Raw genomic sequence first — 16462 nt, 5'->3', positions numbered from 1 at the left:
GTGAATAAATATTTCTGTGGCACAAAGGGTTTTAAATAGAATTAAAGCAAAATAGGGTGGATACCGGAAATCTGAACTAAAAACAGAAAATGCTGGATAAACTCAGCAGGTCTGGCAGCATCAGTGGAGAGAAAAACAGAGTTAACGTTTCGCGTCCATATGACTCGTCCTCACAGCTGAAGCGAGACAGAAGTATGATAGGTTTCATACCGTGTAAGAGGGGCTGGGGCAAAATAGAAGGTCAGGATAGGTGGGAACTGAAGAGAGATTTGAAAATGATGTCATAGACACAGGGAGTGTTAATGACTAAAGGCGGTGATGACGGTGGCATAGCAGAATGTATTGAAAGCAGAACAAGTGTCGGCGCTTTGTGAAAGCAAAACTTAAGAACATGTTGCAGATGGCCCTTTTGCGGGGCAAGGGGTGGGTGGTTGGGGGCGACGTTGGGGGGTGGGATCAAAATGGAGGAGAGAGTTCATGGTCTGTAGTTGTTGAACTCGATATTGAGTCCAAAAGGCTGTAAAACTCCAAATCGGAAGATGAGATGCTCTCCCTCCAGTGTTGAGATTCACTGTAACATTGCAGCAGGCTAAGTATGGAAGCAGGGCATGGGAGCGAGATAGTGAGTTGAACTGGCGTGAACAGGAAGGTCGGGGTCTTGCTTGCAGACTAGGTGAGGGTGTTCCATGTGAGGGCACCTAGTCTGCGTTTAGTCTCCCCAATGTAGAGGAAATCTATTCAGTGGATGGTGGGGTGGAGTTTTAACTGTAATAACCTGGGCTGGTGGGCAGTGAAAGTGCCCTGGGTTACCTTTTTGCTAAATTTATCCTTTTATGGGATGTGGATTTCACTGGCTAGGCCAGCATTTGTTGCCCATCACTAAGTGCCCTTGATGATGGTGGTTGACAGCCTTGTTGAATCGCTGAGCTCCACGTGATGTAGGCACACCTACAGTGTTGTTAGAAAGCTACCCAGGTTGTTTCCCATTTTAATTGAGGTTACTTCCCTAACTTACCTACATCAATTGAGATCCAATTACTCCACTGGGGCCAGCAAGCAATTTGGTTTGAGCAGGGAAGTCCTGATGGAGACATGTGAAGAGGGTCAGGACCTCCAGTTTGTGAAGTCAAAAGGAGCAAGTCAATCTCTCGGCCCAGACATTCCTTTGTTACAGCAAGACCCCCTCCTGCCCTCACATTTATCTGTCTGCTGTGGAGAGCAAATCCTCCCCTCCACCCCATCACAACTCCACCCCACCCTCTGCCCATTGTCCGTGCTTCAATTTTCTGGGATCCAGCTGACGCTTCTATCCTTCTGCCTGCCTAATCCATGTAAGAAATTGACCAACTATGGATGAATTGGATTGGTTTCAAATTGACATGGGTGAGCAGAAAGCCAACATAAAGCAGTGATTCCCAGCCAATTAAAAAGCACACCCCATAATTGCACCTTTAAAGTTGTTGTTACGGATGTTGTTACGAAGGTTTTCTTTCTTAAAACTATCATTCCCCTCAAATAGTCAGACAAAGTCACAGAGTGGTTCAAGATTATTTAGTAAAGAAGACCATAGCTACAGGACTCTGAATGAAATCATTCAGAGTGAAAAATTTAGAAATACACAGGCAATTAAAGCCTCAGCTTTGATGACAAGTAATTAGCATATATCAATAGACGTATAGGAGCTATCTCTGTCCAATCATAGTTAAGGTTACATTGGGCATTATACCCTTATGTATGCATAATCAAAACTTATGCATGTTAGAAAGTGTGCATATTACAGAGAAGGAGGTGCTGGAAGTCTTAAAGTGCATCAAGGTAGATAAATCCCCGGGACCTGATGAAGTGTATCCCAGGACATTGTGGGAGGCTAGGGAGGAAATTGTGGGTCCCCTAGCCGAGATATTTGAATCATCAATAGTCACGGGTGAGGTACCTGAAGATTGGAGAGTGGCAAATGTCGTGCCTTTGTTTAAGGAAAAGCCTGGGAACTACAGGCCAGTGAGCCTCACATCGGTGGTGGGTAAATTGTTGGAAGGTATTTTGAGAGACAGGATCTACAGGCATTTAGAGACACAAGGACTGATTAGGGACAGTCAGCATGGCTTTGTGAGTGGAAAATCATGTCTCACAAATTTGATTGAGTTTTTTGAAGGGGTAACCAAGAAGGTAGATGAGGGCAGTGCAGTTGATGTTGTCTACATGGACTTTAGCAAGGCCTTTGACAAGGTACCGCATGGTAGGTTGTTGCATAAGGTTAAATCTCATGGGATCCAGGGTGAGGTATCTAAATGGATACAAAATTAGCTTCTTGACAGAAGCCAGAGGGTGGTTGTAGAGGGTTGTTTTTCAAACTGGAGGCCTGTGACCAGTGGTGTGCCTCAGGGATGAGTGCTGGGTCCACTATTATTTGTCATTTATATTAATGATTTGGATGAGATATAGGAGGCATGGTTCGTAAGTTTGCAGATGACACCAAGATTGGTGGCATTGTGGACAGTGAAGAAAGTTATCTCCGATTGCAACAGGATCTTGATCAATGAGGTCAGTGTGCTGACGAATGGCAGATGGAGTTTAATTTAGACAAATGTGAGGTGATGCGTTTTGGTAGATTGAACCAGGGCAGGACTTACTCAGTTAATGGTAGAGTGTTGGGGAGAGTTACAGAACAAAGAAATCTAGGGGTACATATTCATAGCTCCTTGAAAGTGGAGTCACAGGTGGACAGAGTGGTGAAGAAGGCATTCGGCATGCTTGGTTTCATCAGTCAGAACATTGAATACAGGAGTTGGAATGTCTTGTTGAAGTTGTACAAGACATTGGTAAGGCCACACTTGGAATACTGTGAGCAATTCTGGTCACCCTATTATAGAAAGGATATTATTAAACTGGAAAGAGTGCAGAAAAGATTTACTAGGATGTTACCGGGACTTGATGGATTGAGTTATAAGGAGAGGCTGGATAGACTGGGACTTTTTTCTCTAGGGCGTAGGAGGCTGAGGGGTGATGTTATAGAGGTGTATAAAATAATGAGGGGCACAGATCAGCTAGATAGTCAATAACTTTCCCCAAAGATAGGGGAGTCTAAAACTAAAGGGCATAGGTTTAAGGTGAGAGGGGAGAGATACAAAAATGTCCAGAGGGGCAATTTTTTCACACAGAGGGTGGTGAGTGTCTGGAACAAGCTGCCAGAGGTAGTAGTAGAGGCGGGTACAATTTTGTCTTTTAAAAAGCATTTAGATAGTTACATGGGTATGATGGGTATAGAGGGATATGGGCCAAATGCGGGCAATTGGGATTAGCTTAGGAGTTTTAAAAAAGAAAGGGCAGCATGGACAAGTTGGGCCGAAGGGCCTGTTTCCTATGCTGTAAACCTCTATGACTCTATGATTCTATGTTATATCATCAAGAAATGATAGCTGTATCTCTGGCCAGTGGTATCTTAACCTCCCTTTCCACTGTTCCTTGTCCTAATGGACAGACATGAACTGCAGCTGCACATCATTCAATTAGATGGTCCTTATCTGGGCTTACTTTAATCAAAGCTTGTCATTTGCACGTAGCTTTCCAGTGTGACCGAGGTTCAGCTTGCAGCTTATGTGATTTTTAAAGGTGTGTGATTATTAACCCTTTCAGGAGTTTCCCTAAAATGACAGTAGAGCAGGTGATATAAGGTTCTTTCTTTATCTGAGGACATTGACTGGAGCAGAAACCATAAATAAGCAGACGGTTTCTATTAGAAACTTTAATTGCATAAATAAACAATCCCTTCATAAAGTGCAGATTACATTTAGTTATAATAATCAGGTTTAGGTAACACTCCATTTGATTGTTATTTTGGATCAATCATTAAATAGACACTCACCAGTTTCAATGCAACGATATGCTGCCCAACTAAGAGAGGGCAACAGAACTGAATTTACAGGTTTGATGTGAAGAAAAAGCCCCCAACATAATGGTGAAAGTAGGAAACATCATAATTAATGACCAGAGATGGCTAAAGCTGTCACAACACAAAGAATATCTCAAGCTCTTCCCTGCTGTGTAGTTATTTCCAAAGGTTAAAGGCTGGCTGTCAAAGTGTTACAATTTCCCCAGTTCACATCATTGTTTTGGTCTTATTTTAACTATAATGTCCATGAGATCATTATAAATTTGAATATGTTCCAGGCTTGAGAGCGTGTTGACTTCATCAAGTGACAGTTCAGTTAATAATGCTTTGTGATCTCGCACCAGAGGTGCACGGGCATGAATTGCTTGGACACTCAGAACTGTAAACGTGTACAAATAGAATCATTCCATAATGTATGCTTTGGATACTGCTCCCAAAGCATTAATATCCATGCATAGTACATCCAGTAGGATTACATGCCTGGCAACATACTATCACAATGTCACCAGAACAGATGCTTTCAATTGTTTTGCTGCAAGGGAACTGTGTCTTGAAAGCTGGTATGATCCCTTGGTATGGTGATCGTGCAAAGTCTGTACTGCCTGTGGGTAGAAACAACACTTCCAATTTAACAGGCTGAACTGTTGGGGCTGGAAAATGAACAATATCCACCCCCCCTTCCTCCATTCTGACAACCAAGGTGTAGTGAAGTTCTTCGAGCATTTCTCCTGGTTCTGTGATCGAACTGTAAGTTGTGAACCCCACGACAACACAGATGATTTTGCAGATTTGATAATGACTACTACATGGCACTTAACTGGCCCAGGTCTCAACATCAAGATTGCAATCGAACACCCCTGAGTTTTTTGCTCCTGATTTGAATGATCTTGTATGTTAGTGCACTGGTTCAGACAGTCCTCTGTTTTAGCACAAATGTAATTATCAATGTCATTTAAGGAGTGCAACAAAACCTCCCTATAGCAATGTCACATGCTTCTTCATTGCCACGAGCATTCCATCATGGATTTTCTTGAATGCAGTTATTACTCTGTACTTTACAACAACTAAAATGTCTGGATGTGAAATAAAGCTTTCCCGTTATATCATAGAATAATATAGAATCATACAATCCCTACAGTGCAGAAGGAGGCAACTTGGCCCATCGAGCCTGCACTGACAACAATCCCATCCAGGTCCCACTGCTGTAACCCCAAGTATTTACCCTACTAATCTCCCTGACTCTAAGGGACAATTTAGCATGGCCAATCCACCTAACTTGCACATCTTTGGATTGTGGGAGGAAACCGGAGCACCCGGAGGAAATCCACGCAGATACGGGGAGAACTTGCAAACTCCCCACAGCCACCCAAGGCTGGAATTGAACCCGGGTCCCTGGGGCTGTGAGGCAGCGGTGCTAACCACTATGCCACCATGCTGATTGTTTTTTAAAAGGAACTGATCCACTTGCAGCACACCATGTGATGAGACATATTGTATCCAGTGTGTTTGCAAGCATCACTGACCTATCGAAATTTAAGAATCTGAGTTTTGGTTGTTCAACCATTATTGTTTGCTATTAGGTTAAAAGGAGTATGGACTGGGAGATCTGAAACCATTTTGGACAGAACTCTCCCCTAGTTCAGGATCAGGTCGCCATTCCCTGCAATGTTCTAGCTGTGTAGGTGCAGTAGATAAGGAGTTCCTCGATGTATTTCAAATGAATAACGGCTGATATTCAATTGGAAGACAAGTAAAGCAGTTGGAAAAGTTACATTTATCTCCAAGGTGACACACTTCCATTCTCATTGCTTCTGAGACATTGCTATGAATTGAGAATTTTGTGTCGTTGTAATATAAATGATTTCACAAATTGATTGGGTCATTATAACCTATTTCAGACACAACGAGGAAACATTTTGGCAAGTAAGATTTGGTTCATAAAGCCAATTACTATAAATAGTTATCTTTAAAGCAGAATGGTCCTCCAGTTTTTTTTGCGATACATCCTGGGATATGGCAGAAATTTCATGGTTTACATTGATTTTAAAAATGCAGCATCCAAATAGGAGCAAACTAAATACCGCCCCCTAGCAAATGGTGAGCAAATTCTGCTATCGCGGTTCCATGTTGACAGACTACCCATCTCTTAATGCAGGATTTGATACACGCCTAGGAAGAGCAGTAGTCGCTCACGAAACATGCATGGACTGATATCAAGCTGACACTTCAGAATAAGAGCTTGGTTAATGAGGTGTGGGGTGGGAGTGGAGCATAGGGGTGGGGGTGAGAGGGTGCGATGGGGACAGGGGAAAAGTGTTCGGAGGGGAATGCCTTAGAGGATGGAGCTGGTGGTGTTAACGGTGAGGTCTGAGAGGTGAAACCAGGGTATAAGGAGGAGCAGTCACATTTGGAGGAGCTTAGTGGGATGCAGTGGAGTGGCAGGGTCAGCGTGAGAAGGATAGTGAAGGAAAGGACAACAGTGTCAGAAAGAAGCTTCTTGCACATGTCTCTCATCTTCCTGCTCAAAGAGAGATGACTCTATACACAGTCATGTACGAATGGGAGAAACGAGTATTAGCCCAACAATGCTGTATTGCTGGCAGTCCTCTTATCGAGTGATGAGCAAGAGGCACTGCTGAAGGTGCCCTCATTTGTCCGGGGATGTGGTTGCTCAAATCTTCCAGCATTTCCGGTCTGAGCTATGGCCACAAGGACTCTGGAAGGCGAAGCCCGCACTGAGTGAATGGCAGTCCAGATACCATTTCAATCTGGCGCCAGGATCTTTGACTCCATGAGGTAGTGGCACGGCAGGTGACTCCCTGTCCACCCTGCCACGAGATTTGCCGCGCTCCTCACAGATGCATAATTAATGAGCTGACCAGCGGACGATTGCGTGTATTCAGATGTCCCGCCGCCCAGCAGGAATCACGCTGACTCCCCCACCCAGCCCAGACTTAATCCTCTGAGTGGAAAACACGACCCAATATTTTTGTGAGTTCCAGCCCTTGTGTGTTACAATGTGATGCTGATAAGTGAGACAGGAACCGTGATGGGTAACCAGAAAAATGGACAGTACTAACGTGAATGGCTTTTTTTTGAGCATGATATTGAATAACTGACAGTCCCACGATGATGACACTTGCTACGACTGTGGGTAATTGAAACAAAGATATTATCTAAGGTCATTGAAAGATCAAGTAAAACGTTAAATATTCTGCCAGAGGAATTATTGAAGCAGATCGAAACAAAAGCACAGATATTTATTTTCTTTCTTTTTTTAATTTAACAGGGGAATTCCTGGAAAGAAATGTGGAGCAATTATTCTAACAGCAGAAGAATTGAGCAATTGCCACGTAAGAACAAATTATTCACCTTCCTCTGAATTAAATACTATATAATTATTACAGTGGAGGCGTCACCTAAGTTACCCATTAGAATTTAGGTCTTTGTATAACATAAACCTACTAAATAATAGATTGTCTCCCATAAGTAGATCTCCATTTTTAGGTTTCAGTGATAATAATGAATAAATATTAGCAGGCACTGTGATTTATTTAGTTCTGAGAGGGCTTGGTAGATCATTGTGAATTGAGACAAGCCTATGGCTGGGGTTCTCCGACCTCGACCGTAGCTGAGGTTCATTGGTCACGCTGCAGTGAATGGAGCTTTGGCTGAGTGCCAAATTCTCCGTTCTCAGTGGCAGTAGTGGTGAGGCGAAGCAGATAGGAGAATTCCGGCCTATGTCTCACTGCCAGTTTGGGCCTTTGTTCCTTAATAGACAGTGGTTTTTCCCTATTCGGAGGAGTCTTCATCAAACGGCGATAAGAAGACACTGGAAACCTGCAGGAAGAATGGCAGAACTGCGAAAGACTATTTACCATAAGACGTTGGAGCAGAAGTAGGCCACTCGGCCCATTGAATCTGCTCAGCCATTCAATGAGATCATGACTGATCTGATATGATAAGCCTCAACTCCACTTTCATGCTTCATCCCCATAAACCTTAATTCCCTTACTGATTAAAAATCTGTCTATCTCAGCCTTGAACATACTGAATGACCCCAGCCTTTACAGCCCTCTGCGGTAAAGAATTCCACAGATTCACTACCCTCTGAGAGAAGAAATGCCTCCTCACCTCCTGTCTTAAATGGGCAGCCCTTTACTCTGAGATTATGCCCTCTGATCCTAAACTCTCTCGTAAGAGGAAACATCCTCCCAGCATCGACCCTGTCAAGCCTCCTGAGCATCCTATATGTCTGAATATGGTCACCTCTCATTTTTCTAAGCTCCAACATGTACAGTTCCAACCTACTTAACCTCTCCTTATAAGAAAATCCCTCCATACTTGGAATCAACCTAGTGAACCTTCTCTGGACTGCCTCCAGTATATCTTTCCTTAGATAAGGGGACCAAAACTGCTCACAGTATTCCAGGTGTGGTCTAACTGGTGTCTTGTATAGTTTCAGCAAGTCTTCCCTATTTTTATACTCCATTCCCTTTGAAATAAAGGTCAGCCTCCCACTTGCCTTCCCTAATAGCTGCTGAACTTGCATGCTAGCTTTCTGTGATTTATGCACGAGGGACCCCAATGTGCGTGAGTCAATGGTACTTTATTCTCGGTCCCTTTTTGGCATGCATTTTACATAGATGTGGGGAAATAACCCTCTTTCCATTGACGCTTAATTTTCCTTGTCTCCTTTTTAATCACAAATTAAAGATGCAATTTAAACAAAGATATCAACATGCCCACCAGCATTGCAGCATAAATTAATTAGCAAGTCCCAAAATATGGTTATTAGTATTCCCATTAACCAATATCAGGCACCATCTAATTGCCAGGTAAAAGATAGCATCCAATTAATAATTTTGCACAGACACTGGGGTTTCCACTACCTGCTGATTGCATTGGAGCTGAAATGGTTGAAAATATCATCAAGAGCCTTGCATTATGTTAGGAAATTACATGGTGCAAAGACTCAGTCCATGTAATTTATGATTTATTCCAGTTATACAGATATCACATTACATTGGGTCATGTTCGTCTCTCTAAAATTCAAAGGTTTTAATTTGAAAGGAAATTGAAAAAAAACTCACACTTAAGCTTACAGACCATTAACTTTAATTTGAAAATGCAAGATGATCTATAATATAAAATAAAATGAGACTTCTGTTTTAGGTGTTTGGAAATAAAAACAGTATATGAGATGAGAAAAACACATGACAGAATATATCTGATCAATCTTAATACATAATTATTTAGATGCAATGCATGATGTCTAACTTTAAAACTATTGTTGTGTTTGGATACGTTGGGTAAGATTCAGGCTGCAAGTTCCCCTGTGTTGCACATAGATACTCTGGCTGGAATTTGCCAGCTGTTCCAGCCAGTGGGATTTTCCAGTCCCTCCCACAGCGAATCCCTGCCACTGGTTCCTCCAGAGGGTGCATACAATGGGAAACCACCGTTGACAGCAGCGGACTGGAAAATCCTATCACCAGCCACTGCAAAACACACCGCCCTCTGTCTTTCTCGTGGCTGAATTAACCTGCTCATAATTGCGTCAACCCACATTGAAACATCAACTTATATACAATGTAGTGCTGATTGGTCCATAGAATCCCTACAGTGCAGAAGGGATCAGGTCTGCATTTCTTCTCTCAGAGGGTAGTGAATCTGTGGAACTCTTTAGTGCAGAGAGCTGTAAAGGTCGGGGTTATGAAGTATGTTCAAGGCTGAGATAGACAGATTTCTAATCAGTAAGGGAATCAAGGTTTATGGAGATAAGGCAGGAAAGTGGAGTTGAGGATTATCATATCAGATCAGTCATGATCTTATTGAATGGCTGAGCAGACTCAATGGGCCGAATGGCCTACTTCCGCTCCAACGTCTTATGGTAAATAGTCTTTCACAGTTCAGTCATTCTTCCTGTTTCCATCAGGTCTGCACCGACTCTGTCAGAGTATCTTACCCAGGTCCTCTCCCCTGCCCTATCCCTGTAATCCCATACATTTACCATGGATATTCCATAGAATCATGGAATTCTCACAGTACAGAAGGAGGCCATTCGGCCCATCGAGCCAGCACTGACAACAATCCCACCCCAGCTCTATTCCCACATATTTACCCTGCTAGTTCTCCTGACACTAAGGGACAATTTAGCATGGCCAATCAACCATGGCCAATCAACCTAGCCCTCACATCTTTGGACTGTGGAGGAAACCAGAGCACCCAGAGGAAACCCAGACACACATGGGGAGAACAGGCAAACTCAACACAGACAGTCACCTGAGGCCGGAATCGAACCCAGTCCCTGGCGCTGTGTGGCAGCAGTGCTAACCACAGTGCCGTGGTTCAGTTATGTGCAAGACAGACATTTCTTTTCTGAATGAGTTGAGACGTCCAAGGAGCTTTGATAACTGACTTTACAGTGATTAGGTTGAATTGCTCAACTTGAGGAGGGTCGATTTTAACTTTCAGGAGAGGGCAGGTAGAGTATGACCACAATAGTGAGAAAAATAAAAGAAGGGAATCAATGTGTGTATGAAATATTAATTTTGTGAAATCAATTTTGCACAGCATTCAACATTTACTCTTCATTTTGAGTTGGCTGTGTACGTTCTACTGTAAAGTATGTTAGATTAATAGTATTATTGACTTGTTTATTTGTACTTAAATAGCTTAACTGTCAGTCTGAAAGAAGATTTGAGGTTGTGATGCTTAATGGCTTTTCATTGAAGTACTGAGGAAACATGGGTCAATTCAAGTAGAGAATGTAATTAACCAATTCTTGTCTGTTTGTTATCAGAGAGTCGAATCTTGTGAGACAATGAAAGCACTTTGAAAGCCATGGTATTCAGTGCACTTGCACTAATAGCTTACCTTATATTACTTATGTATAGTTGTACTTTTTATTTATACTCAGAATTGTTGTAGTGTGTTTTCCACAGACTTTTCATAGGGCCACACTTACTGACATATTCTTTAATCCTCAGCAGCATCAAAGCTTTATTGTAGGAGCTTTAACTCCTTGAGCAGTAACTTTTTGATTGCATTCTTTCACACATCATCTTTCCCTACTCCCCCAGGATGTTGTGGTGATGCAGCTTTGTGCCAACAAATTAGATAAAAAAGATTTCTTTGGAAAGTCAGACCCGTTCCTCGTATTTTATAGAAGCAATGAGGATGGAACGTAAGTGATACATTAATGATGATTTTCACACTAGAGCGATCATGTGAGTGGCGTTACCTTCTTGTCATTTTTCTTTGCTTCAGAATTTGAAGGAAATGATTTTAGGCGGCCAGATTTTCCTCCACAGCAGTTTGTTTATAACACTCGGGTGATGTCTCTCATGCTTCCATTAAAGCTGTCTTTCTAAGTTGTGTGGATAGAGGAACTCAGTGCCGCATAATAGTTTGATCTGATCTGCGATTCTCTGGTACAGAATATGGGTACAACAGGACAGGTTATAAATCGATTTTATCAATTTTATCACCATTTTCCATTACATTTCATTAATAATTGAAGAATGTTTTCACAGATTGCTTCGGTGGCGAACAAATTGCTTCGCATTTTATGATCATTTTGTCACAGCAGATGTCTTGGTAATTGTGATTTATTGTAATTGTTTTTTTTGGAGGTGAATGCTTTTCATTCACATCTAATCAAGGCTCTAAGCTGGAACACTGTCGTTGTTTAGAAAATAATTTAAATATGTTGGAGACGTTAATTGCGAGATTCATTCCAATTTGACTGCTTTGCATAAATCACACCAATGATTTATTCCAAAGCTATGCTATTGTTTCATAGGCTGGGATTTTCCATCCCCGTTGCAGCGGGCTCCCGCCGTTCATATCCATGTTGGGACCGGAAGGTCCTGCTGGCAGGAGGGGCTGGAAAATTCCAGCCATAAATACAAAGTATCAGTTTATTAACTTTGTAACAGGTCTGCGAGGATTTGGCTCAAAGTAGATAACCATGGGGCAATTTTAGATATCGATCACATATATTCACTGCAATTCCTCAGTTAGACACCACTCCTAAAATTAGTTTATCCTTTTTATTCATTCATGGGACAAGGACGTCACTGGCTGGCCAGTCCGTCCCTAGTTGCCCTTGTTCAGAGGGCAGTTGACAGTCAACCACATTGCTGTGGCTCTGGAGTCACATGTAGCCCAGACCAGGTAAAGACGGCAGATTTCCTTCCCTAAAGGACATTCGTGAACCAGATGGGTTTTACCAACAATCGACAATCGTTTCATGGTCATCAGTAGATTCTTAATTCCGATATTTTTTATTGATTTCAAATTCCACCATCTGCCGTGGCGGGATTCGAACCCTGGTCCCCAGAACATTAGCTGAGTTTCTGGATTAATAGTCTAGTGATAATACCATTCGGCCATCGGCTCCCCTAATTAGTATTCAATGTTTCTCCATTTCACATAAGCACTTATCCAGTGCCTTAAGCTTGCGGCTTCATTTGTACTGTTTCTGAGACCCATACCCTCACTTTTGTTATCACTGAACACAATTTATTCAATGCCCACGTCAAGCTCCAGACAACACAAACTCCAATCGATCCAAAATTTTGCCGGTGGCATTCTGGTCCATACTAAATTCTGTCCATGACCATCACATTTTTACTCCTATTGGTTCCCTGTCAATCATACAATCCCTACATGGCAGAAGGAGGCCATTAGGCCCATCGAGTTTGCACCGACTCTCTGACAGTATCTTACCCAGGCCCTCTTCCCCTCCCTGTCCCTGTAACCCCACACATTTCCCATGGCAATTCCATCTAACCTATACATCTCAGGACACTAAGGGGCAATTTAGCATGGCCAATCCATCTAACCTGCATACCTTTGGACGGTGGGAGTCCAGATCAGTGTACTAATTTCAATATCTGAGTCCTTGTTTATAAATTTCCAATCACAAGTTTGTTCTTCCTACCTCCACAATCCTTTCTCACCTTACATCTCACTCTGCACCATTCAGTCTTTCAACATTGACCTGTCTTGCTTGGCAAACTTCATTCTTTACCGTTAGTAGTACATGCTTCATTTGTCTCTGCCCTATTCTTAGGGGTAACTTTTTTCTGTTCCTCTCTCCACCTCTCTTTTTCCTTTAAAATCCTCCTCAAACCATTTTTTTTTTCACCTTAATTACGTCACCTCTCTTAACTCTTCTATTACCATCGAACATTCATTCATTCCTCCAATGTGCAGTGCCTCAGGACTTTAAAGGCACCATATAAATGTAAGCTGTTGATTTACGTGTCACTTTGTAATAGGTTTTCTGGAGGTCTAATTGACCTGTATCATGGGTTTTATATATTTTTATATAAGCCTTGCTTGTCCCAAAACCGTAAAATCCCGCCCGAGGTCAGCGGACCTTTCCACAGTCTGCCCCGGGAATCGGAGCGGGTGGGACAGTAATATTCCCGCTAACATGTACAAATCACATTTTCTTTCCCTTTTTGTTTAAAACCCACAACCCCTAACATAATTAGGACATTACAATAGGAGTCCCCGATATTCATTTCCTTTCTGACCTGATCACTTACTCTAAAAAAAAGTCGAGGAGTTTTCTCAGATTTCTCTCATCTTCCTGATGGGATATCGCTAATAACAGCTCCTGAAGAAAAAAATACTCCTCATGCTCGGGAATCACTTGCAACATGATTCTACTCAGTGAGGTCACCTCAGTCCATGCACAGACCAGTTTTCTTCATAATGACTCATTTTATAACATAAACACGTCAGGACTCTTTGCTTACATTTGTGGAAAGGCAGACTGATATCTGTGGATTATTTGTTCTGATCGAAATACTAAATAAACATCATATCAAAATGCCTTTATCGTATACCGTCTATGAATCTGAAATATCCGAACTGAATTGTGTTCAAAAACAGGCATCCTAAAATATAAGGCACTCAATTTTGCTGCCTGTTCAGGGATTCATGTATTTTAATTCCCCACATCTGAGGGAAGTACATTTTATTAGTTGTGCTACTTGATTGTAAGCTGTGGATTTTAAAAATTTCAGTATTCATTTATGTATATCTTAGCCAAAAACATTAACATTTATTGTCTTAATTATAATGTTATGATTCATAGGCAAGATACATATCGAGTTAACGTATGGATAAATGAGTAAGTTCAGCTTAAAACTATTGTAGTTGAGTTTTGGGTGTCCAGGAAAACACCGAGAATAAAATGGATGCTAATGTATATTAGTAAGCACCATGAGAGAGGGAAGCTTATATTTGTTTTAACCAATTTTATATTAATCCCAAACTAAAGTGTTTGGTTCCCAGCAGACAAAAGGCTATCTGTTCCATAAAATATGTGTGTCTCTGGAGGCTATAGTGGGGGCGGAGGGAGAATGGCATTTTCTCTTTTTCTGTTTTGGTTTGACATTTTGTCGTTTTTATCAACTGTGATATTAAGTCTCAATTAAGTTTAAGTTTATTTATTAGTGTCACAAGTTGGCTTACATTAACACTGCACTGAAGTTACTGTGAAAATTCCCTAGCCGTCACACTCCAGCACCTGTTCGGGTACACTGAGGGAGAATTCAGCCTGGCCAATGCACCTAACCAGCATGTCTTTCAGAATGTGGGAGGAAACCGGAGCACCCGGAAGAAACCCACGCAGACACGGGACAATGTGCAGATTCCACACAGACAGTGACCCAAACCAGGAATCGAACTTGGGTCCCTCGTGCTGTCAACAGCACTGTGCCACCGTGCTGCCCGAGGTTCCGACTTCTGAGATTTATTCTCAAATTATACTCCCACTACTGTGTGATAGTAATACTGACTCATAGAATCTACCCTATTGTCTGTTGGAGTTAATAAAGCTGGGAACACAGAAAGAGAATGAGAAAACAAAATGCAATTCTTATTGCTATTTAATTACTACTATTTCAGTCCACGCTTTCTATATTTTAGGTTTACCATTTGTCACAAAACAGAAGTCGTAAAGAACACATTGAACCCAGTGTGGCAAGCCTTCACAATCCCTGTGCGTGCTCTCTGCAATGGGGACTTTGACAGGTAGGAGGAATCAGTGCATATCCTTTTGCAAATTAAGCTGGTTACCAAGGATACTTGAAAATAATTTGAGGCTTTTTTAGAGGTGACATATATAATATGAGCTTGCATAAATATTAAGCATTGGGACAGCATTATTATCTGTTGACAGGCATCTTCCAGACTGTTCATGTATATTCAATATTGTGCAGACTTGAATATTTGAGATCTTCCAAATGTAAGCCCTTCAGTTTGAGACACTGTCAGTCAATCATTTTGCATGTTTTAAACTGCGGCTCAGAAATATTTGCAGTATATTTAAAAGATGCTGGGAGAAAGTAACTTTACTTATTTATTCACCAATTTGTTTCCTATCTTTTCTTGCTGGGATGTGGTTTGATAGACGTCAGGGCCCAGAAACGCAAGTGCATTGTGCCTGTTTGCTAGGTGCTAACCTGATGCCTAAACCTCCAATGGGTTGGGAAGGAAGTGCATGTTCAGTAAATGTCAGATGCACGCAGTCCATCACATTGGAAGGGAAAATATAGGCACTTGGACTCCTGCCAAGAACAGGCTTCAAGCCATTTTTGTCACAATGAGAGGGCTAGCATTTGCTCAAGTTCCCATCTGCCTCATAGATTGGTGCTGAGGCACCCTGCACGGGCATCAGCTGAATGCAGGAAAACCAGGCTTGCATGGGGCCTAGCAGCAAGGCAGCCAGGATGTAGAGTTGAATATATGAGGTCTGCTGGGAAAATAAGACAAAGGATAGAGGGATAAGAGCAACCATAATGATTAGGGATGAAATCAGTTTGGTGATAAGAGATGTAGTGAGGTAAAGGCAGTAGAGACTTTATGGTTAGAATTAAGAAGCAGAAGAGGACTATTGTGCATGTTGTTTACAGACCATCTGGTTTTAACTGTGAAATGATAGGATGCATAAATGTAGAGATTAGACAAACACGAAGCAAAGGAGGAGTAGTTTTATTGGGGATTTTGAGTTTCATGTAGATGCGAATTAACAGATGGTCAGCCCGCCAACAAGATGCTAAAAATGCTTGCACCAATATGGAGTCAGGACGAACAGCAGGGCTTCTCCCACTCTCAATTACAGTTATTAACCCTCGTCCTAATGGCAGCTAATGTCACCCTCCCTCTCGGTCACCTCCTTTCCTGTTGCATCTCTCGACTGGTCTCAGTTAAGGATTAACACATTGCTGCTGATATCGGTGCAACAGTCCATTATTTGAGGAAGGGAACAGTATTTAATGCAAGCTAATGTAGATTGATTGGCCGTGCTAAAATAGTGTCGGGGGGACTGGCAGGCTAAATACGTGGGGTTGCAGAGATGGGGCCTGGGTGGGGTTGTTGTCAGCACAGGCTCAATGGACTGAATGGCCTCCTTCTGCACTGCAGGGATTCTATGAATGCTAACAATGAAATAGCATTGGGTGTTGGAACCAAGTGTGTCAATACAATGCAAGGCTTAGTTATTAATCTTATCACATTATGGACAATATCAATATAATTCCACAAGTG

General features: G+C 42.0%; 1 protein-coding gene across 2 annotated transcripts in view; it reads left to right on the top strand.

The window, feature by feature from the left end:
* The window catches only part of LOC144507907 (copine-8), a 377739-nt gene that overhangs the window by 197068 nt on the left and 164209 nt on the right, over positions 1 to 16462 (top strand). For both annotated transcript variants that reach the window (XM_078235393.1, XM_078235392.1), the window contains exons 7-9: positions 7179 to 7242; positions 10975 to 11078; positions 14843 to 14947. In XM_078235393.1, coding sequence (XP_078091519.1) covers positions 7179 to 7242; positions 10975 to 11078; positions 14843 to 14947 — 273 coding nt within the window. The remainder of the gene's footprint in view (positions 1 to 7178; positions 7243 to 10974; positions 11079 to 14842; positions 14948 to 16462) is intronic.

Source organism: Mustelus asterias, chromosome 19 (genome assembly GCF_964213995.1).
Source record: "Mustelus asterias chromosome 19, sMusAst1.hap1.1, whole genome shotgun sequence".
Lineage (NCBI taxonomy): Eukaryota > Metazoa > Chordata > Chondrichthyes > Carcharhiniformes > Triakidae > Mustelus > Mustelus asterias.
This window is presented reverse-complemented; position numbering and strand designations above follow the sequence as displayed.